At 38.6% G+C, this 23,691-nt stretch overlaps 1 protein-coding gene across 1 annotated transcript; it reads left to right on the top strand.

Annotated features, from left to right (window-relative positions):
* Positions 1-5,316: 5,316 nt before the first annotated feature.
* On the top strand, positions 5,317-23,008 carry IL18RAP (interleukin 18 receptor accessory protein). Its single transcript, XM_065741118.1, has 11 exons — positions 5,317-5,342; positions 8,138-8,269; positions 9,429-9,696; positions 9,802-9,976; positions 11,250-11,424; positions 12,823-12,891; positions 13,135-13,255; positions 16,525-16,679; positions 17,482-17,619; positions 21,609-21,779; positions 22,423-23,008. Exons 2-11 carry the CDS (start codon positions 8,146-8,148, stop codon positions 22,791-22,793), a joined length of 1,767 nt encoding a protein of 588 aa, XP_065597190.1. The 5' UTR covers positions 5,317-5,342; positions 8,138-8,145; the 3' UTR covers positions 22,794-23,008.
* The last annotated feature ends 683 nt before the right edge of the window (positions 23,009-23,691 follow it).

The raw sequence follows: 23,691 nt of genomic DNA, 5'->3' as shown, positions 1-23,691 counted from the left end.
GTACAACACTGGCTTCCGTTTTTTCTGCAGTTATCTGGTAGCAAGTGGCAAAAATTGAACTTTGAGTAAGAAAAAAATGCAAGAATAAGCAAGTGTTCTTAGACCTACTCTATACAAACAGTAATTGTCTCTTTTGTACTGTAAAATAAATAAATAAATAAACAAAGCCAAATCCAGACAGGCTTCTAGAATATATAATTTCCAGAGGAAGATGCAGTTGGAATCAGTAAGGAGACAGCTGTTCTAAGACAACAGTCCTTAAGATTCTTGTCTCAACAGTACTAACTGTGAAAGCATGGTCTCTATCTGCATTTTTTACCATTCCTTCCTTTACCTGACTAACTTATGCCACGCACAATGCAGGGAAGAAAAGGGTGCCAAAGAAGTCTTCTTGTCGACTGAACATAAGTGTTGGGAAGAGTTGAGACTATCCTATACAGTATCATTATTACAGTGTGTAAGGGCCTGGAAATGTAAATGGTTTGTGACTGTTTGTTATCCATAAATTCTACTCTGTATCGCTATGATCAGTGTCTGCACCAAATCTGTAGAAATTTGAGTCTGCAAAGAAAAGAGGTCCTCATAAATGGACACCACATTTAATCCCATATCCATAAATAAGTTTTTCCTCTAAGAATTTCTGTTCTTCTGTCGTCATCTACATTCTTTACAGAGATGGGAGGAGAGGTAGAACTTGCAAAGCAGGGGTAAAAGAGCAGATATGTCAGTCTATATCCAAACTTCCAGACAAATACTATCTCTTCTGCAATGTCAGATTGAAGGACTGGAGGACACAGGAAAGATTTGCAGGTCATATTCCAGAATGACTTAAGATGTGTGCACAAGCAAACTGTCAGTAGCATGTTTACAAAACAAGTTAAATAGTAATTTTTCTGTCTGCCCAAAATTGAGATCTCAAAAATGGGAATGCTTGGGTACATGCCTATTGCATGCACAGAACAAGGTTATTTTATATGCAGCTGATTTTTGCAGTATGGTCCAGTATTCTAAGTATCACATCCAGAAATCAGTCGATTCAAACTTATGTCATGAAAGACCATAACAACTGGAAGAAAGTGAAGACTGACAAATATGAAAATAGATCACAGAATCTTGAAATTATTGGAGAAGATCTCTCAGATCAGCTAGTTCAACCAACAACCCATCATCGCCAAGACCACTAATCCATGTCCCTCAGCGCCACATCTGCACATTTTTTGAAAGCCTTCAAGTGATGTGTGAGTCTAGCCTAGAAGGTTACTCAACAACCAATACATATTTAAATTACATTTTCTCTCAGAGAATTTGAAAAAGACCTCTTAGAAATGACTGTGGTCTACCTTGCATGAAAGTGTCAACTTTAACCTCATTAAATCTTTTGTATGTTGAATAAAATGTTTCAGGTGTTCTCCTCCTAGTGAAATGCTTGTGGTGTAGTTGAAGAGTATTCAGTGTTGTGAAAAATTAAATGTGATTGTGATTTTTCTTAAATGGCTTTCTGATTCAGTAGCTATATTAGATAAAATGCCTGTGTGAAACAGGATTTACCAAGCTTTTTGGAACAGCCACAACCTACATAAGATACAATACTGAAAAACACTCCACAAGAATCTGTTCCAGTTTTGAGCAACTCATGACAGCTTCCTGTGGTTCAATAAACCAAATTTCCCAAACTTCAGAGAAAACAGGTGCAGATAGATATCAGTAGTCTCATTTTTGAGTTTTGCTAGATATGTAATCAACTCATGAGGGGGATTTATCTCTTAAGTTGCATTGTTTCATCTTCCTATTGGCCTCTATTGCTGGGGTATAGGACGTACAAGTGAGATAAACTGCAGTCCAGTGTAATATACTTACTGATTAATACTTATCAAGTTCAAAAGTAAGAGTTCAGTACTTTGATGTCCTAAGTAATTTATGAGACAGGTTTACAGTTAATTGCTCTGATTATTTTGGCAACTACCACAGTTGATCTACCACCAACTACCACCAGTAGATCATGTATTTTGGCAACTACTGTATTTTAATCAGTTTCAGTCATGTACTGGAGATATTTTAATATGTGGTTACAGTTCAGAAAAATTGTAGCTGAGGCTTTTTGACTCTGGTAAAGGAATGTTGTTCTACAAGGGTATCCAAGTCCGACTTGAAAAAAAAAAAAACAACAAAAAAGGAAAATTTACAAGTGACTTGTGCTAGTCTCAAAGAGTTGTCATTATATACTAGGAACAGTCTGAATCTCCACTGGAAAGACAGCTTTTTGGGACATTGTAGTATGGGGTACTACTCATTTCTGTAATCAGGTACTGGAGACTAAAGCCTAAATATTCAGCTCAACTGTGAAAGCAATGTCTCTGTCTGTGTGCTGTGGCTTATAATGTAGTATATAAAGAATATTTGTATTTATAGCAATTAAGGAAGATACTGCCTTTGGGAATAATAGCAAAAATCAGCTACAAGGAAGGAACTCAGACTTTGGAAATGAAAACTTGGGAGAAGAACTTCAATGCATTTGCTGATTCTTGCCAGCTGCCAGCATGGTGGAAGAAAGCCAAATGATACAGTGCAAATGCTGATGAAATGCTGTCACCAAAGTAAGACCTACAGAGATGAAAGGCAGAGTCATAAGAATCACTGGGAGGAGTGTGTGAAAGGGTTCAGGAATAATTCAAACTGTTTAAGATGATTGAATGAATGAAAAAAGGAATAGGATCATTATAAAGAAATATATCCAGGAAAAGGAAAAAGCACTAAAAGAAGAATTGGTGTTGAACATTAAAACCATTGTAACAATAAAGTATCCTGTAGGACTAATGGGGAAATTATGCTGACCTATTTCAGTGCTAGAGCACAGTGAGCTTCTGCATGAAAACTCTTAATACAGTTGCAGACATCTGCGACAGACTTATGTTTCTTGGCTTCCAATGAGTGGGATACACTATCAAGAAGAACACTGCTACCAAGAAAGGTTTGCTGTCAAATTTGAGGTGCTAAGCAATCCTTCCCAATTAAGTGTGAAAACTTAGGAGAAGAAAGATTTTAAAGGCTTGATTGATAACTACGTGCCTGCAGGATATCAATTCAGTTACTATTGCACTGATGTGACACTAGTCTTAACTGCTCTCTAATGACTAAGGCAGACTGTGCTCTAGTGCAACAGATCTGTAGTAGCTAATACCTTCCCTTATTCCTCAGAGGAGTAATAGTGAGTTACTCCACTGTTCCATAAGCCACTCTTGACTGTATGCCATTCCCCTGGCTGTATAATCCAGTAGAAGATGAACAGAAGTTCATGTTTAGATAATTGTTCAGACACCTGTGACAACAGAACTAACACCACTGACTCAGTGTAGAAAATAATTGGAGTGGAAATGTATTACCCAGTCAGTGTTAACCATAGCTAGGGAGGGGAGGACGTGGTGCATGAATGTGTCAAGTCAGAAAAGTACAAGAATAGTAAAGAGACTTAATTCTTCCCACTGTCATAAGATTACGTGCTTAGATAGTACATTTTCCCCTCTGCTTCTTGGCTGACAGAATGCTTGGGCAGAAGTGAGATGAACAAGGTAAGATATGGACTCCTGCTTTGACTTTCCACAGGGATGGGACAGTATGACTGAGAGTGGAGCCTGCAGTTTCCTGTGGCCATAGCCTAAAATATGGTGAGTGAGTGAGTGAGTGAGTGAGTGAGTGAGTGAGTGAGTGAGTGAGTGAATGAGTGGAGAGGAGGTAGAGAGGGAATTTTGGATCAGTTTTTTACCCTCTCTTTTGTTAACATGTTCTAGAAGCAAAGGGAAAAACAGGAGCCTGATATGTACAGTGTGTGAGACCAATTTTTAGAATATATAATACTTTCACAGAAGAGAATGGATGAATTTGGGCAGAGGCTGAGCCAAATAGTTTGTGGTATTTGACAAGATTTTCATCCATCTGGCAGCATTCAAAACTCTGCATGACTGGCGTTTTATCAAGTGGGCTGATCTGTTTTTAAAAATTATTATTTACTTTAATAAACCTGTTACCTGGAAAGCACTATACGGTACTTGAAAAGGATGATGTATATTTTATCTCTAGAAGATGTGTATTTGGAAAACAACCATCTTCTCTTCCTGATTGTCTGAGCAACAGTTTTAGGGACATGTTTGGTGAGCATGGTGGTGATAGGTCTACAGCTGGACTAAAAGATCTTTGACATCTTTTCCAATATTAAAGATTTGTGCTTCTTTTGATCCCCCTAGTTGGAAAGTACACCTTCAAAAGGCTTATCTCTTTATTTTGAAACATAAAGAATCATTGGAGCCTCATGTAACTTACAAACCAAACATATTGCTTGTAATGGGGCAAAACACTGAAGATAATTGAGGAGGCAATAACCAAGCTTAATCACCAGCTGTGGAATCTGAGAACACCCATCTTGCATTTCCACATGCTCAGGACCCAACATAACCAAACATCAGTACTGGTTATTGCCTGAAAGAATGTGTATATTTTTAGGCTGGACAGAGCTCTGAGCAACCTGATCAAGTTGTATATGTTCATTGCAGGGAGCAGGACTAGTTGACCTTTTGAAGTTTCATTCCAACTGAAATGATTCTATGATTCTCTGAGCGAGGCAGTATTGAGTTCACTTGCTGTACAACAAAAAGCCTTTCTTACCTTCTTGTGAAACCCAAATGAAATAGAGTAATTGCCCCACAATGCAGTAAGGAGAGTGAGTCTCACACAGGGGAAGAGCAAACAAGTCCTCCTGCTCTTGAAATGTCTGGTGCAAGCAGAGAGACCTATGTATCCCCATGACACCTACTGAAATGCTCTTATTGCTTTTATGTTGTCCAAGTCAGTATGTGTAGAGTGTCTTTTAAGGGACCATGTGGGACTGTACAAGCTGATGTGCTCGCTCTGCCTGCCTAGCAGGTCCAACAGGGATGTCACTGGAAGCTCATATTCACCAGGGTTACATTTTCTCTTTCTGCAAAGTCCCACTAGGGCTTGCCAGTAAGACTGAAATGTGTGGGCACAGAAAGATAGTAATAATGTGTTGCAGCCCTCATACAGTGCCTCTTTGTGTCATGCAGAAAGATTTCAGTCCAATGCACTTTTAAATGCAGTGCAAGTAAAGAATTTAAAGCTCAGACATCTTTGATTTTTTAGCAGAGGCAACCTTTTCTCCCCCATATTTTTACAAGAAAATTACCCAGAAACCTTGAACCTAAAGCAATTAAACCGAAAAAGGAAGGGATGATGACACTGAAGTAGAGGAAATTCCTGTAAAGGAAACAGAGACTCAACAGTGTTCAGCTAAACCTAACCACAACTCGTACCACGTAGTGTAAGATGTGCAGGTAAGATTTTCAGATAATCTCTTTTTCTAATTCTAGATTTTAGTCCTCCTCTAACCCCTCTGCCCTCCTATGTCCCCCCCTGCCCCCACGCCCACTTACAGGTGAGTTATTTTTATTGTCTTTTAATACACATTTTAAAGTAAAGTGTTTTTAATTACTTGAGGAAAAAAAAACTAGACTATTTTTTACTTTATAGGCTCAGTGAATTTTTTTTCTCTTGTAATTGTAATATTTGTAATCTTACATTTAGAATCAGATTATCTTTGCCTTTTTGATGTAAATCGAATACAACTGATATAAATTGTTAACTCTGAGACTGAAGTGACTTTCATTAGTTTCATCGTTTTCTGAGGCTCTTATTCTTCTCTTTTACATTGTTTTACCACAGGAACTTCCTTTAAAACCACATTAGCCTTCTTTGCATATGTTGCTTTCCAGTGAAATGGCTTCTTAAATTGCTGATATGATAAGAGGGATGCACACATGGCAAGGGAAGACAGATAGGTAGGTAATATGTTGCCTGGGGGAAGACTGCTTTGTTTTTCTGGCAAACACTGACAAGACAAAAGCAAGTCACTGAATATTTTAAGTCACTGAATCACCTTGAGTCCACCCACAGTGTAAACAAACTTGAATGGTCATTTAAGATAATCCTTTTTCAAGAAGCCCCTTCTTTTGGTAATTGTTGTTTGTTTCAGCTGTGAATTTCCCTCTTTCTATCTAGCACATTTGCAAGATCACACTTCTAAATCTCACATGCTGTCATGATGGCTGTGCGGTTCTCTAATAAGTGTCAAGTTAGCACAAAACATTTGGTGGCAATGTATTTTTCCATTGCTTGCAGAATACTTCAGAGAATTATGCAAATTGCTGACCAAGGATACTACATTCATTATTTAACCCTTCCTTTCCCACTTCTTCCCAGTCATGGTGACCCTTTGAACATGAGGAGAGGGTTGTTAGCATGGAAATAAACTGTTGAACACAACATTATTCATCACTGACATTAAATGCCTTGTGAATTGTTGCTCAGTATGGTTTTGCTACATACATCCTGCTTGTCCCTGATTAAGGACAAATGAGCAGCTGGAAAATCAGTGCTTCCACAGCTTCTAATGTGTTCTTCTTTTTCACAGCTTCTTTTCACAGCTTCTAAGCCATCTTCTAATGGCTTAGCAAATTGAACTGAGGCATGAAATACAACTGTAGCTGTAACTAGGGTTAGACAGTTTGTTTAGGATGAAGAGAGATGGGTGAGGTAGGACAGAGTGACAGATGAGACCATATCCCTTTGGCAACAGTGAGCCATTGCATCGACTCTCCTGCTCAAGGGAATTCAGCACTGAACCTCAAAGAAGGCACTTGGGTTCTGCTAGCTAGTGGCACCAGTATGCCTTTGCCACATGGACTAGTGGGTGACGTAACTCAGAACACTGACATTGCTTTATTCAGAGATGCAGCACTAATGAACGCTTTGAGAGATGATCCATATTTTATGGCTGCCTTAAAACCATATCCAAGAGCTGGGATCCATTCATCCTTATGCAGTGGATGACAGTCTTTCTAAAGTTTCGGAGGGCTTTTACCCAGTGATACTCTGCCTCCTTATTCAAATTGGCATACTGTCTTGGAGTTTCATGATGTTTTTAAAATGTATATGATGATATTTGTCAGTCTATAAGCACCAGGATGGGTTTAGACAAACAAATGAGCCTACCCTATATGACCTCTGAGTGTAAAAATAGATTGTTCCATTCACTTGTAAGGAATAGAGACATGTTGAACAGTACGGTGACTAAAGTGCTCCTCTCAGTATGGTTTAGCTTCCTGAAAACATGCAGTGTGAGCTCTCCTCATCTAGGCTGCCAACTCATGGTGCCCTGGATGATCTCTCAATGCCCGCCTGTTTGAGTTGGTTCTGATTTACATAAGATGCTTACAGACTAGGGACTAGCCCTTACCTGTCCTTTTCTTTTTTTTTCCCTCAGGCTGACTCAGTGTCTCTCTAGCAGCTGCGTAAATGCAGTCACTTTACAGCCCAAAGAGCAAAAAAAAAAATCCTTGAGGTCTCAGTTGCACAATGTGAGCAAAGGGTGTGTTATAACTTGCTGAGATCCCAAATAAGGCACATCAATCACAGGCACTGGAGATGTTCTAACTCATTGCCCAAATTCAGCCAGAGCTGTTGAAGATGAATGCTGGACAGCCTGCTTTCTCTCTATACCCACAGCTGGTAAGGCTGTGGGACACAGCACAAGCCTCTGTGTGGAAGAGGCAGAATAATTCCTACAACAGGGTTTGGGATTTCACCTTGGTCAGGAGGTTCTAATGTAAGACTCTTTGTGGACCTGCTCCAGATCCCCTGGATGTTAGGAGCTCCCCACTCTCGGCTCACAAATGGCACAGCATGGAACTGATACCTAATGATGGTGTGGATGTTTCCCTGTTCTGCAGCTCTCTAAGGTCATTCAAGCAGCACAGTACTGTGATGCAGAAGATATATGCATATATAATGATTATCTGTATCGTATGTAAGATATATGTTACATATATCAATAAATATATCGATGCAAGATATTTTAAAGAGGTTTTGTGAATTCTTGTATACTATTTATCTTGCATTTGTATGAAATGATATGAGCAGGAAGAGCACTGCAAACTGCATTTTTAAAACACGCTGTATCTATGAAATACTGTCTGCTAATGTTCATAGAGCTGCACAATAAGGTACATATTTAACATCCCATCTCACCATTTTATTATTTGCAAAAAATGCCTGTTTTTCCCTTTTACAGAAAGCAAGATGATTCTTAAAGAAGATGTCTCAGAATACCAACCCAATTTGATAAAGAAGATGATGCTTCCTTTTTACTGTATTCTAGTACTGTTTGTCACTGGAACAGAAGTTAGAGGGATTAATTTGCCAGGTAAGAAATCTGCTTTGGTGGGTTTTGGTGGTTGCAATATTTGCTGAAAGCTTAGAGAAACGGATTACCTCTTGCCATGACTTCATGAGCTTTTCCTACACCAGTTTGAGCCTGTATCAGGTTTTTTAATCAGATGTTTCTAACCTTTCTGAAGGCTTTCAGGTAAAGGTAGTACAGTTGAGTCTATATAGGATGCTAAATTCAGTTCCCCAATGAAAAGGAAAGGACAAATGTTAAGGAGAATTTCTGGTAACCTCATGGAACATTATTATTTTTATAACTCCTGAAGTCTCCAGCAGCTGGTCCAACCATGTGGGAGGTGGAAAGCAAAGGCAGGGTGAGGCCAATTTATCTGAGTCTTCCACCCATACAATCTATCCATCCGGAAGAGCTTAGTCAATTCCACTTGCAGTGAGAAACCAAAACTACAAAGGATTTGCCATGGGGGCATGCAAGGAACCAAAGAGTTCATGTGCTCCCTTCTACGGTATGAAATCCTACCAACGTTCTTCCAGGGGTTACTACATACTGTCTGCCAGGAGGTTGGTCAACCTTCTGAGAATTTGGGGTTAGAATGTGTGACCACAGCATTCAGAAACTGAAATATATTTTTAGACATAGTTACTGAAACATCTAAGGGGAAAGATTTGGAAGCAATGAGAGGAAAATGAAATGCTTGTCAATTTTACCTTAATTAGGGAGCAAGGCAGGCAGGCTCTACTTCTTCACAGGTATATCTTACTCCCTTCTCCATTAATATGAGAGAAACTAGGAGAGCTACACTGGCTTTTCTACAGAGATGAGGTTTAACAGGTTAGTATCCACATGAAAATCTTCGGTTCACTAAAAGTCTTAAGCCATTTTCATATTAGGCTTTTGAAAAAGGTCTGATAAACAATTGACAACTTTTGAACAAGTCTTTGAGAACTTCGATCAGTTCCATATTTAAGGAAAATATTTGGTCAAAGTTAGTCATTAGTCCAACAGTCATATGAAAAAACAAACAAACAAACAAACAAACAAAAAAGAACACCTAGCATGAAGAAAGGGAAAACTGTATTCCTTTTAGTATTCTTATTTTTCTTTTTTCATTTTTTTAGACATAACTGCTGTGTGCTCTTTTCAGGTGGTACTGATATTATATATTCCCGCTTTTCAGGATGTTTCCATGTAAAGCCTCAATTATGGTATCGTGCAATTAGTGAGGAAGAGTTTGTTCTACAATGTGCTTTGCCAGACAAAGATGCTACCAACATTTATAACAACTCAGTTCTAAAGCAACATGAGGTGAAATGGTTCTGGCATCAGAAAGACAAAGGGCATCTTAAAGCTGTCAAGGAAAGCTCTAGCATTACTCTGCAAGGGGACGCGCTTTGGTTTAAACCAGTAACGAATAATGCTTCTGGAATCTATATCTGCATGATACGGTATGTAATGGGGCAAAGGGCTTATATTTCTGGATAAGAATTGATGTATTTTGTTTGCTTTATATATTAAAAGTGTAACTTTTTTTTTTTTAATGTATCACTCAGTGAAAAAATCCCATGTCTCAAAATTGTTCTGGAGGTTCAAACAAAGGCAGAGGCAAAATGTTCAGGCTACGGTATGAACACACTGTATCTTCTTGCTGGCAGTGGGAATTCGATAACTTGTCCTGGGACAAAATGCTACAGCCATATAGGTAAAGTGGATGTAAGATGGTACAAGGTAAGAGTCAGTCTTCTAAGCATTCTGAAGTGCAGTGGAGATACAGTTTGGCATAGTTGGTGCTCTTGTGCTGTGGATTCTCAACCTCTTCTTTGACAAACAATTCAGACTGAGTTACTCAGCCCAAAGGCAGAATCATGACTTCCTATCTATTGGTCTGTAAAGAAGATTTTTAAAGGAGTTAACTGTGATTGCAATAAGAAGCAGAAGTATAAAAATTCTTTCTTTTCAACTAATTGTGGTAACTGAGAATCAAATGGTTATTTACAAAATTGACTCTGTTGAAATTTAAAATTGTTAAATTTGACATTTGAAATCCTGACAATATCAAATACGTGAAAGAAAAATCAGCGTTGTTAGAAACAAATTTATTTTAATATTAATATTTCAAATTGTTCTTTCCAAGACCCCTGTTTCTAATGAAATACCATCCCAACAAGAAATTATTGACCTAGTCTTTTTCAAATGACTTCTGAAGTACTTGCAAGCTAAAAGTTATTCCTGCTTTGTTCATAATATTTGTAATATTCTATCTAAACCTGTACTGTATAAGCAAACAAAAATTACTGAAAATTCAATTGTTTATTTTACTACCTGGTTTTATTTATAATATTTATTCCATCAAACAGAATCATCATCTAGACAAAGCTATTCTTAATTTACTTTCAAACTTTATAAGAGGTGTGTCTTTACCTCATTTTGCATTAGTGGATTTTGCTTCATAAATTTGTCTTAAGGAAAATTCCTAGTGTCCCTAGAGATTTGACCTAAATTAAACTGATTACTAGGGATACTTTTTAAAAAATTGCATTCGTACTTTTGAAAATAGTAACAATGCTATCAATCTCGTACAATTCAAACCCATGTTTGTTTGTTTGTTTGTTTTCTTATAAAAATATGTGGAACTGGTTTCAAAATTATTTATTTACAAAAATAAAAATATCCAGCCTGTAAATATACAAAATAGTGATCCTCTTCTTTGACCTTTTGTTATGTGAATTTAGTTTATTCTAGGTTTGTCATTTTACATACCTCTCAGCAAACACAAATATTAAAGATATATATTTTTTACAGGCACTGATATTCACATATTATAGCTGATGAATTTTTAAAATTTAATTTGCAATATTTTTGGTTTTCGGCAAAAAAAGTTTGGCTTAACTCTACTGTCAGTGTCAATTCCTTCCTAATATCTTCAAATGTAGTTTAACAGCAACAGTGACAATGTCAACAAGAAGGCATTTAATTCTTTGATACTATTTATTGTTGTTAGAATGGCCGTCAGGTAGAATACAGGGAAACCAGGAAAAGCCTAAAGCTTGTGGATAATGAAATCTACTTGAAAACAACTTATGTTCAAGATGCTGGAATATATGTATGTGATTATACTGTATTTGACAACACTACCCAATGGACAATAAGAACTGCAGTTACAGTAGAAGTAATTGGTGAGTAATATTGTAACTATGTATGAAATACTTCAAAAATATATTTTCTCTATTCTTTAGTACTCAATGTATTTCTTGTTCCGAAAGATTATAAAAATTATATTAAAATTCACTTCCAAGAATTCTGAGGACATCTCTGGACAATGACTAGGACCTTCAGTGTTTAGTAATAAATTTAGTAAATACCATAGATGTAAAGATCTTATTCTGCCTTGTTTCCTAACAGTGCTAATCAAACATATACAAGGATTTATATCTCTGAGAGTAGAATTCATGAAACCACTACTCGTGCCAATGTTTTCCATGCATTGTATGTGCAGTGTTGGAAAGATATTTGAATATCAGGAGGAAAGAATGCTAATTAGCTTGTCAGATGTGGAATATAACACTGTATCTCAGTCCTACAGGTGTCCCTTGAAGTGGTGGCTTATGTGAAAGTAGGAGTTAGACAATCCCCTTCACTGTGTTGCATGACACAGTGTTTTCTTTTGCAATGCATGACATCTTCATTTTTTCACATTTTGTGTCAGAGGAAATATGGGACCTGAGAGCAATCTAAGTAACAGCAAAGACAACAACACTCTGTTTTTGCATGCTATCTGGAAGCTGCATTACTGCCTGTATGACCTCTTCCTTCAGGCCTTGTCTTTTAGTACGGAGAACTACTGCAATGTGGCATAGATGCATCCATTTTGTATCCAGAAGTAGATGGGCTCCAGCTTTCTCTGCTTCAGTGTAGTTAAAAGGAGAAAACAAACAAGCAAGCAAGCAAACAAACAAACAAACAAAACAGAAGCTTTTATGTGGCAACATTTCAACATTTCCTGCAGTATGAGACTTCCCTAGAGTATCAGAGCTGTGAGTTTTAGGCCCCTCATGCCTTCACTTTCTCACAGCCTGGATAGCTGTTTATAAAACTGGGTGTCGTTATCCATGCTCTTTATCAACCCATGCTTAGAAAAAAAACCACAACATGGTATTTTAATGAAAGTACCTGTGCTGTGTATTTAAAGTGTGAATAAGGAGTTAATGTCCTGCGTGCATGCTTAGTGGATATGGACTGGAGCTTGGCAGGGAACTAGTGTGGGGATTGGGTCCCTCAGGGGGGAGTTGCAAAGGGGATCCTTGTTTCTGAGTCTTAAATAACCTCAGGTGCAGTACGGATGCTGAGCTCCCCAGTTCAGCTACTGACATAGCAGTAGTAGTAGCTGTGAATGTTTTGTAGCCAAAGCTTTCATACCATGAACTCTCAGCTTAACAACTGTAAATCATCACCTTGGACTGAGATATCAAAATTCCACTTAGCATCAGAAAAAGATAAACCTTAGAAATGTTTTCTCTGGTCACTGGCATTGGCAACAGCATTACAATTATTAATAGCAGTCCTGTTAATTGCAGCAAAAAACACTATCCATCCACCAAACATCTTGCATCCCAGTGGTGTGGTGATCCTTGAAGCAGAGATTGGTAAGTTTGTTCTTTCTCTGATAGTGAAAGAAAATGTTCAACTGAGATAATTGTAGATGATAATAGATCTTGATAAAACAAAATAACTTTGCTTTTTGGAGTATGAGAAAATTTCTATAAAATTTTTTCTTTGTTCATGTATTTATGAATATTAATGTAAGCATTATACAGATCCCAGACTGTTAAAGAGAAAAATGTTCCAGTGACTTCCATGCACACTTTTCCTATCTTAATTTATTTCAGGAAAGCCCCTTGAACTGGAATGCCGGGTACAGTTTGGGTTTGAAAGAGGTACTCATAGGAGAGTAACATGGAAAAGAAACAACAGAGAAAATATAAATGAGAAATTGAACCAGGAAACAAGGTAAGAAAGAAACACAATAGTAGTGTTATTATGCTGTCTTCAACTGTAAAAATCCTTCCACAAGAGCTTTACTTAATATGTAATTTTACTGAAGGGAACTCAGGAGCATCTGTCCTTTGACATGTTATTGTGTCTGTAGGTGAGCACATTTACATACAGAAACATATGTTCAAAATATGATATGGCCATACACTCAAGAACTCGATAATTTCTGCATAATCTTAACTTTTTTTCCTAAAGCTTTAGCTCACAGCCAATTTCACCATGAATGGTGCTTGGCTCCCTGTGCTTGCATCAGTTGTTTTTGTGTGCTCCCTCTGTTGTGCCTCGCTGACAATTCATTCCATCTCTCTGAAATCTGTTCCAGGTGGGGAATAAACCAGATTTAGTGAAACAGTACCGTAGACCAGTTCTCTGTGACACAGAAATGTGTGTGCCTCAAAAGCTAGGCTGTTATTATTGAGCTATGTGCATTAGGTCAGCCTGAGGGCACAGAGAACTGAATTCAGGACTCTGCAAATCTTCCCTGGCAAGAATTAGCCAGACCCCACTGAAGAGTGCCATATAGGGGAGAGGTTTCCTGTGATCTTAAAGAATAGAACGGAACAGAATAGAACAATTAGAAGAGACTCTCAAAGATCAGTGAGTAAAACTGTCTGACCACATCAGAATTGACATAAAATGAAAGGATGTTATTGAGGAAGGGGTGGGCCTCTTCTCCCTGATAAATAACGACAGGACGAGAGGGAATGGCCACAAGTTGTGCCGGGGAAGATTTAGATTAGACCTGAGGAAGCATTTCTTTTCTGAAAGAGTGGTCAGGCACTGGAATGGCCTGCCTAGGGAGGTGGTTGAGGCACCATCCCTAGCGCTGTTCAAGAAGCGTTTAGATGAGGTGCTAAAGGACTTAATTTAGTAGTTGGGTAGAGATAGTGATAGGAGGATGGTTGGACTAGATGATCTTATAGGTCCTTTCCAACCTTATGAACTTATGAACTTATGAGGGCATTATCCAAATGCCTCTTGAACACTAGCAGGTGTGGGGCACGAATCACATCTCCAGGAAGCCTGTTCCATTGTTTGAGCTCTTTTACAACAAATAAATTGTTCCTAACACCCAGCCTGTCCCTCCCCTGGTGCAGCTTTGTGCCATTCCATCCTGCCATCAATTCCCAGGAGCAGAGTCAGGCACCTGCCTCTGCTTCCCTTCCTCAGGACACTGCAGGGAGAAGGGAGGTCATTTCTCAGACTCCTCCTCTCCAAACTAGACAGCCCAATGCCCTCAGCCTCTCCTCACAGGACATGTCTTCAGCCCTGCTACCAGCTTTGGTTCATCAAAGATGCTAACAATAATGGCATACAATACACATGATGAGGCTGCACCAACTCTAATATGTAACATAAAAATCATCTTTTATGAATGGCTGGTTATACTGTACCTAATGCATGCCAAAATAGAGTTTATCCTTTTGGCTACCAGTGAAGGCTGCTGATTCACACTGAACCTGCTGTCAACTGGGATGACTTGAATTTTCTCTATGTCTCCCTTTCCTTCCTGTACTTACCTGTCTCATTCACATATACAGTGTCCAACTTGAGCAAGGAATATAGTGGAGGTGATACAAGCATATCTTTTACTACTCAGTTCTGTGTCATCTTTCTATGCACTGGGAAACAAAATCCCTGCAGACACTGTTAAAATCAAGTTCCTCATAGGAGACACATGGGAAAGACATAATAAATGTTAATATCTAATACACAGAGATAGATTCACATACCCATGAGATAGATTCAGTTCTGAAACTGTACTCCTAAATTCATGACATTTGGATTTTTTTTAATTTTTGAATGCTCAGCTTTTTAATATTTGTCTTTCCAAACTTTTAGCTTTGTGAAATTCAGGAGAGAACTTCTGAATTTTCCTAACTATTTAATGCTTTTTCTTACCAAGTTTTAACTTTGTTTGTGAAAGTAGTTGCTTTGTGTGTGAATTTATTTGTAAATGCATTTTTTTCCCTTCAAAATACAAATGAATAAACCATTCTAAACAGATCTTTAGCACAGGTTGAATCCTCAAATTTACTGCCCATAATCATGCTCATGACTCTTGGGCTAGTGGAGACAGAACCATGGTTCACTGTCATAGAATCATAGAATCACGGAATTGCTCAGGTTGGAAAGGACCTTCAAGATCATTAAGTCCAACTGCAACCTAACCATACTACCCTAACTCCTAACAACCCACCACTGAATCATGTCCCTGAGCACCACATCCAAATGGATTTTAAACACCTTCAGGGATGGTGACTGAACCACCTCCCTGTGATTAGCAACTGTTTCTGTAAAGAAGTTTTTCCTGATATCCAAACTAAACCTCCCCCAGCACAATTTCCCCTCATCCTGTCACCTGTCACCAGTGAGAAGAGACCAACCCCGCTCTCAGTGCAATCACCTTTCAGGTATTTGGAGAGAGTAATAATGTCTCCCCTCAGTCTCCTTTTCCCCAGACTAAACAGCCCCTTCAGTCAGTCCTCATAGGGCATACTCCCCAAGCCCTTTACAAGCCTTGTTGCCTTTCTTTGGACCCAGTCCAATCATCTTGGCATGCTGGCCAACAGTGGCATGACATGTGGCCTGTGTGAGATGATCCAGAGACAAATATACTGTGGCTTCCAAAGAGAAACACTGAGACTCAGAAAACCAGTGTATTCTTAAGTGGCACTCAACTCTGAAGGCACTCAAATTGTTCCCATTTCATTTTCTGTTCTTCAGTTCCTCATTTTTGTTTTATTTGTTTATCCTGTCCTTAGGGCTTTTATCCCTGGGAAAGAAATGGTGCTTTATGACTTTTTTCTCAGCTTGTTGTCTCTTAGAGCTCCTTTTTGAAGCTTAACTTCTTTACACCTCTACTGGGGGGGGGGGGGGGGGGGGGTATTCAAAATCTTAGGAAAATTCAGATAATCTTATGAAAGTCAAAAAGACCAATATATTTAAAGCTAAGCAAGGGATTAATTATTTTGCTGAGCAAAAATTCTTGAAATAGGAATAAACCTAGCCTGCAGACCTTTGATTCCATTATCTTCTCATGATGAAAAAAAAAAAAAAAGCAACCACACAAATGGAGGCTCCAAACCAGAGTATTGCATTTCTGTTAATACTTCAAGTTAAATGTTAAGATGTTGCTAAGTTCCTCTTTCTCTGTATATAAGACATTTGGGGATTGTATGAACAGCAAAGGTATAATGCAAATACATACTTTTTCTCTTTAGTGTTTGTCTAAGATCTTTAAAGGGATGTGTACTTCGTCATGTTGCTAAACTGGAAGAAGTTACTGAGAGGGACCTCAGAAGCAACTTCATCTGCTTTGCTGAAAATTCTGTGGGGAATGCTACTGCTGTGATCCAACTGAGAAAAAAACAGAGAGGTAAAACCAGATGGAGGACTTCTTGCCCTTAAAGACACGTTTTGATTTACTCACTGCTACAGATTTCCTCCCCATTGACATGGATACATTTTAACCGGAGGCAGAAGTTTAATGATGCTGGATGGAACAAGTTTGATTTGCCAGAATGCTACATTATTCTGACGACTACTCAGAGGGATGGCGGCACATGGGGACTTACTGGTAGATGGGCCAGGTGGAAACTGAAGAGAGGGAAAAGTAATGTTTTTGAGTGGTAATAAATAATCTACAAAACTGAGCCGAAGTAGTAGTATTGATCTTCATAGGATAGTTCTGTTTGTTTCCCCAGTCCTTAGCATGCATGTTTATGCTGTACCTGATACAAATATGGCAGCCTTTCAAGTAAAGGTGAAAAAGAGAATCACTGTGGAAGTTAAACCACTCTCTCATTTGAACTATAGTTTGCAGTGGACATTCATCCCTAGGGTGGCACAGGAAATCTCTGTGTGCAGCTAAGTGTGTATTTTCCATCTTAAGCAATTATTATTTTCAGCTCCACTGAGTGTACAATAGATTGTTTTCTCTATACCTTTGATCATAAATTGGCTTCTCAAACTCACAAGGAGATACAGTTTAAGAACAATCCCTGGTAGCAGGCTGAAACACTGCGCTGAAATTTGCAGCTAAATGAATTCCTGACTTCTCTAACGCTTGCAAGAAAGGAAGGAATGAAGACTGTGAGCTAGTTTGTCTCTTTTTGTGAACTGAGCTTTTCATCTATATTGGAAAGTCTGACTTAAGATAAACCCTTTTCTTTCTGCAGTGTTTTTCTTGTACATACTGTGCAGTGCCATTTCTATTCTCTTTGCATTCCTTTTGTGCACTGCCTTTATTTACCAGCACTGGATTGAAATAGTGCTGATGTACCGAAGCTATGTGGTCCACAATGAAACTACAGGAGGTAAGAAACATGGTATAATTTTACTATTCTCCACTTTTTTTTTTTTTCTGTTGTCTTCTGTTGTGTGAGTTAAATTGGTGTGAACTAATCCCATAATTCAGTTTTCTTAATAACCCTGTTCTGCAGCTCTGCAGGAAAGGACCTTAGGATCCTGAGGGATACCAAGTTGAATGTGAGTCAAATATGTGCCCTAGCTGCTAAGAATGCTAACAGTATTCTTGGCTGAATTTAGCAAAATATTGCCAGTGGGTTAAGAGATGATCTTTCTTCTTCACTCACCATTCCTGAAGTCTCACCTGGAGCACTGTCTAGTTCTAGTCCTCCCAGTATGAGAGCCATGGACATACTGAAGGAAGTCCAATGGAGGGCTACAAAGATGATCAAAGAAGTAGATTACTTTCTGAGGAGGATCTTAGAGATCTGGACCTGTTCAGCCTGGAAGAGGTGACATTGGGTGATCTCATCAATGTGTACCAATGATTAAGGGAAGGGTGTAAAGAGGATGAAGCTAGGCTCCTTTCAGTGCTGTTCAGTTCCAGGACAAGAGGCCATGGGCACAAATTGGAGCGCAGGAGATTCCCTCTAAACACGAGGCAGCACTTCTGTGCTGTGTGGGTAATGGCATAGGCATTGCCATATAGGCAAATAGCACTGGCATAGGCTGCCCAGAGACTGTGAGATCTCCTTCTTGGAAATGGAGCCAGCAGTAGCCTGGCCATGGCCCTGGGCACCCTGCTCTGAGTGGCCCTGCTGAAGAGGGGATGGACCAGAAGGGGACAGAGGGCTCTGCAAGCCTCAGCCAGCCTGTGGTTCTGTGAAATAAGATAATGAGGGACACAAACTTAGAAGTGTGATTTGGACAGTTTTTCCTTTTCAAAAGTTATGTTGACTATCACAATTTTACATCATTGATCAACTTGTTCAAATTTCAAGTGTCTGTAGTAGCATTGCCTCACCTCTGCTAAAATAGGCCTCCACCATATTAGGCAGGAAAAAATGTATCAGAAATCATAGTGCCTACTTCAATGAATTTAGCATTTAATTTTCTTAAGTGGGTTTAAATAAATCTGATAGAAATTACCCAAGGAAATTTTTCTAGAAGTCCTTGAGCCCTGACGCATCTTGAGACATATGAGTTTGATTTTGTGTTTCCATAGGTGTGTTTCAATTATGTGTGAATATGAAATAGATTTATCTATATATCTATAAATACATGCACAGTGAATCAATTGACTGCCTTTTTGGAAAGTATTGTTGTGAGCCCTAGGATATCTATCAAAAGTGATTTGGGAAATCACTTAAAATTTCCCCTATGCTCAGTAGCAGATTGATTTAAGAACCTCTGGAAAGTCCCCTTAGACCTTACAACATTTGTCAGCAGGACAGAGACAGACCTGACAAGATTTGTACATTGAAGTTCAAGACAACTTTGAATCTCTTGTGCCTTCTGTCCTGCTCCTAAACTTTGTGTACTGCATTCACGCAGCCCCATTTACAGCATGGGGGCATGAAGTGTGCAGACTAACTGTGCCTACCCGGCAAGTTTTTTGTCTGAAGTTGACTCACTGCAAAGGCATTCCCAGCTGCAGGATTCTGTCCTCACTTTGTGTGGATGCGTATCAATTTACTTGAGATTTGAAATGGTTTGCTCATAGAACAACAAAGCAAAAAAATTGATATCATTTTGCCTAGGCTGAATGGCTCAGGACCTTGTTCAATCACATTTTGTGCACCTCCAAGGACAGAGAATTCACAACCTCTCAGGACTATTTTTCCTTCTAATGAGAATTTTCTTTACTGCAGCTTGTGTCTGTTATCACTGTGCAACTCAGAGAAATTTCTCTCCATCATCTCTATACCCTTTCATTTGTTAGCTGAAAACAGAAGTGATGTCATCCCTTATCTCACACCTCTCTAACCCTTGGTCTTCCTCCATAGCTAATTAAGATGTATTTCTTAAATATCTTGCCTCTCCCACAAGGAGAATGAAACAGCGAAGAAGCTGTTTGTAGACAAATTTTGCAGTAACTTTGCTTAACTAACTTCATTTCCAACACTTTGAGCATCTGAAACATATGTCTCAAAAGTTTCTCAGAGAGTAGCTGTTCTCCTATTCTGGAAAAAAACGTGCTTAGTATGTATGTATTTTTGACTTGTTATTGAAGTAATAATGCTAAAAAAAGGGGGAAAAAGTGATGTATTTATCAACGGTGGTTGTCTAATAAGATTGCAGTGACCTCTATGGGTGAAATGAAGAATATCTGGCTTGTATTTCAAAGGATTTGTTGTTATTTAAAAACAGTGTTCAAAGGTTCTTCAGATCAGGGTGTAGCTGGACCATTTTTGTGACCGACTGCCTCACCTCCTAGCCGTGTGTGCTTGCTGTTGCTGATTCACTCTTTTGGGCCTACAATGGCTCAACTTAGCAGTAAAATAGCCCAGCAGGAGATAATGAGTAGCTAGAGAGATTCTGTGCTCAGATCTTCTTCTGTTACAGCAAGAGTTTCAACACTCTTACATGGAAATGGAAGAAGCGTATGGACAGGAGCAGTGGGGAAGAAAAGAGATATAATGTTTATTGTCTAATCATAGTCTCAGCCTCCAAGCCAAATTTTCACACCTATGTTTTCTTCTGATAATATATATTCTGCTACCTACTAGTTATGACTGTAGCTGTACAACCCGAACTCTTGCAGGTCATTAGTTTTCCACATTTATTTCCTTTGCTCCCAGAGTTCCATATGATTTCTTCTGATCCTTCTGATCCTAATCTAGAATCTAAGGATAGAAATCAGGATGCTAGCTTGGAGGGGTAACACTATTACCTAGGTGACTGTGCAGGGGTTAGGTGCCTCAGTTCCCATTTTGTGGAATGTGGTCAAGACAGTAAAAGATAGCTAGATAGCTCTTTGGCTCACTCTGTAGAAATATTCTAAGCTAAACAGCTGAATTACTTTATGGTTTCTCTTGATGATATTGAATACGAGTCAAATGATTAAATAAAAATTTATCTGATGTCATTAGACTTGACTGAGGATATTGTACTATTTCAAAACATTTGGGTCTTCACTAGCACCAATGTAAAATTCAGCAGTCTCATCAACAAACCTTAGGGCATCTCAAATGGAATTAGGAGCATTCATATGGGGAACTGCACTGAGATCAGTGTGCAATTTATTATGTCCTCTTTCCTCTTTCCTCAAGTGAAGTTCAGATTTCACTTAGCAAATAGATTTCTTTTGTTTTATAGTTAGGAATGGGTGAAATTCATGATGTTGGTACCAGAATGTTTCAAAGCTGAGAGTTCTTTATATATTAAGCACCTGCACATTGCAAGCATTCTTTTAATGAGATGGGAACAAAGTTCTGGACTTCAGTAGTACTCTGTTTCTGAGCTTATATTTGAATCAGATTTAATCTTTGCAATTTCCACTCTTCTCTCTGATTAGAAACATAGCAGTGTCTGAAAACTGTATCTTTAACAAACTGTTAATGTTCATGAACATTATTCCTCTCAGCTTTTCAGCTTTGTAAAACAAAATTCACCATATTTAAAAAGTAAGTTGTGCATTTACGACTATCTTTGGACTCAGCATTTGGATGAATAAGAGAAAAGAATGGGAATTGTTCCTTAAAGCATGGAATTTGCCTGGGATGTGCTAGATATCCCACTGGTTAAAACTGGAATATATGTGTAAAAATACAAAAAAAGAAAGGTGCCTAATTTAAACTTTCTTGCATTGGTCATCTGGAATATCCTCATTTGCTTTGCTAGCACTGAAAACAATGGGGAGAAAGACTTGGCTTTGAGTAACTGAACTGCTGTTCTCCATGATTTCTTGATAAGTTTCAATTTGTGTTGGGTCTCCTTAAACAGAAAGCAGATGAATAAAACATAAATGGAAATGTTGCGTTAAAGAAGAAGCTGAATACTTCAGATACCTGTTAATGTATACTCTGTTACTTATGTATATGTTTCTTTCTTTTAGACGGCAAAGAATTTGATGCCTTTGTGTCCTATGCAAAAACAAGTTCTTCTGAAAGTGACTCTGCTTTCATGAGTGAGGAAAAATTTGCCCTGGAGATACTTCCAGACATGCTTGAAAACAAATACGGATACAAGTTATGCATTCTTGAAAGAGATATTCTTCCAGGAGGAGGTAAGGTTCCTGTGGTTGGCATAAAGTCTTCAGTATCTTATAAAATTGTTGTCTGCTTTCCTAAAAACCTTGTGGTCTAGTTCAGTGCATTGTATTTTTTTTGCACTGGAATTTCTGCTTGTATTTTGCTGTGTTTGATCTTTTTACCTGATCCTTTCACCCAAGGAGTGTGGTTGCTGAGGATGTACTTGGCTGATACAAAGCTTCTCTTCCAAGAATTTCTTTGCAGGCTCCATTCTGTGAAAAGGAGACCCTGAATTTTTCAGTAGTTACTTTCTGACTCACCTTGGTCAGTGCCCCTGGAAATAATTGGAAAGTTGTCAGTACCTCTCCCTGGGAGAGACAGACAAAAATCCAAGTGTCCTTTGAGACCTTGCTTGAATGTGTTGTGGTTGTGATCTCAGCTGTGCCCTCCACCTTTTGAGCATCTGGTTATGTTCTCAAGGCTGTGTAAGAATGGCAGAGGTACCCTCTGATCACAGATGGTTATAAGGTTAATGTGGTTGCTCAACACATGTTTTTCTGGTTTTTTTTCTTTTTTTTTTTTTCTGTATTTCTGGTGATAATCCATCATTAAATGATCTGATTTTGATAAAAAATAGTCCAATACACAATGCAATAACAACTGTATTTTCTTCTCCAGCATACACAGATGAAGTTGTTACAGCTATTAGACAAAGTAGAAGAACAATAATCATTCTGAGCCCAGCCTATGTCAGTGGACCGAACATCTTCGAACTGCAGGCAGCAGTGAACTGTGCATTGGAAGACAAAAAAATCAAACTGGTTTTAATAAAGTTCCAGCCTTTCCAAGAGCCAGAGACTTTGCCTCCAGTAGTTAAGAAGGCTCTTCGGATTTTACCAGTCATTACCTGGAAGCCTTCTATTTCTACAGCTCCGAACAAGAAGTTCTGGAAATACATGCATTACCACATGCCTGTGAATACCACTAAAGCATTGGGAAATTGCAGCCTAAAGGGATTTTTCCAAAGGTTATTCAGACTGGTACATTGATAGCATAAATTTTGCAGAGGAATGACAGCAGTTTTAGGAGTGGTGAAAATTGTTGAACACTGTCTTTTACATCAGCAAACCACCCTGAACTGTCACTTGAGCCAGCAATAGCTCACTTTAGAACAGTGAGAAGGGCTGCAGAGTGAATGCGGACACAGCAAAACTACATGGCACTTCACACACATGTAAATGTGAGCTATCTTTAGTAAATTATTATTAGGATATTTATTATGTTGTTTTGCATTGTAATTTTTTGTATTGTTTTCCTGTTGAAGCATTTCTATACTTTATTTTTTTTTCTAGAAAAAATTAAAAAAGAACTTTTGAGAAATCTTCCTTGTGCAATCCTGTGGGAAAAATCCAAGCTCTATATATGAGTTACTGCTTCCTTAGAGAGTACCAAGGATGAAAGCTCTGAGAGGCTCCCACATCTAGGTATGCTGAAGGGGTTGAGATGAGGAGTGTTGTGTCAGGGCTGATCGCAGTAACCAACATGCTTCCTGCAGTGGGAGAAAGCATTTCTACCAGCCCTGAAACATTTCACACTCAGAAAGATCTGTACACCACTGATCCCATGTGTCAGGGATACTCATGGGTCCCACTGAAACTGTTGAACATCGCAGCTGTAAATCCCATGGCTGTCACAGTTAGTAGGCCTCCTAGGGCTCTGAAACATTTGTTTTTTCTTGCAGTCCTCAGCAAGGTTCATACACTTACCTTCAAAGCAACTTGCAGTCTGTGTGATTTGTTCTGCTGGCTTTCTTTGGATTTTAATTGAAAGAAGTCTTCTTTTATAATGCCAACTGAGTAGCTGGTCCATCAGTTTCCTTACTGGAGGGGGACTTCCAGGAATACTATTGTTAACAGGTCTACTATGTTATTTAAAAAAGAAAAAAGA

Source organism: Cyrtonyx montezumae, unplaced genomic scaffold (genome assembly GCF_038088225.1).
Source record: "Cyrtonyx montezumae isolate F1298 unplaced genomic scaffold, pur_monq_1.0 scaffold_3, whole genome shotgun sequence".
Taxonomy (NCBI): Eukaryota; Metazoa; Chordata; class Aves; order Galliformes; family Odontophoridae; genus Cyrtonyx; species Cyrtonyx montezumae.
Note: the sequence above shows the minus strand (reverse complement) of the source record. Positions and strands in the feature narration are given on the sequence as shown.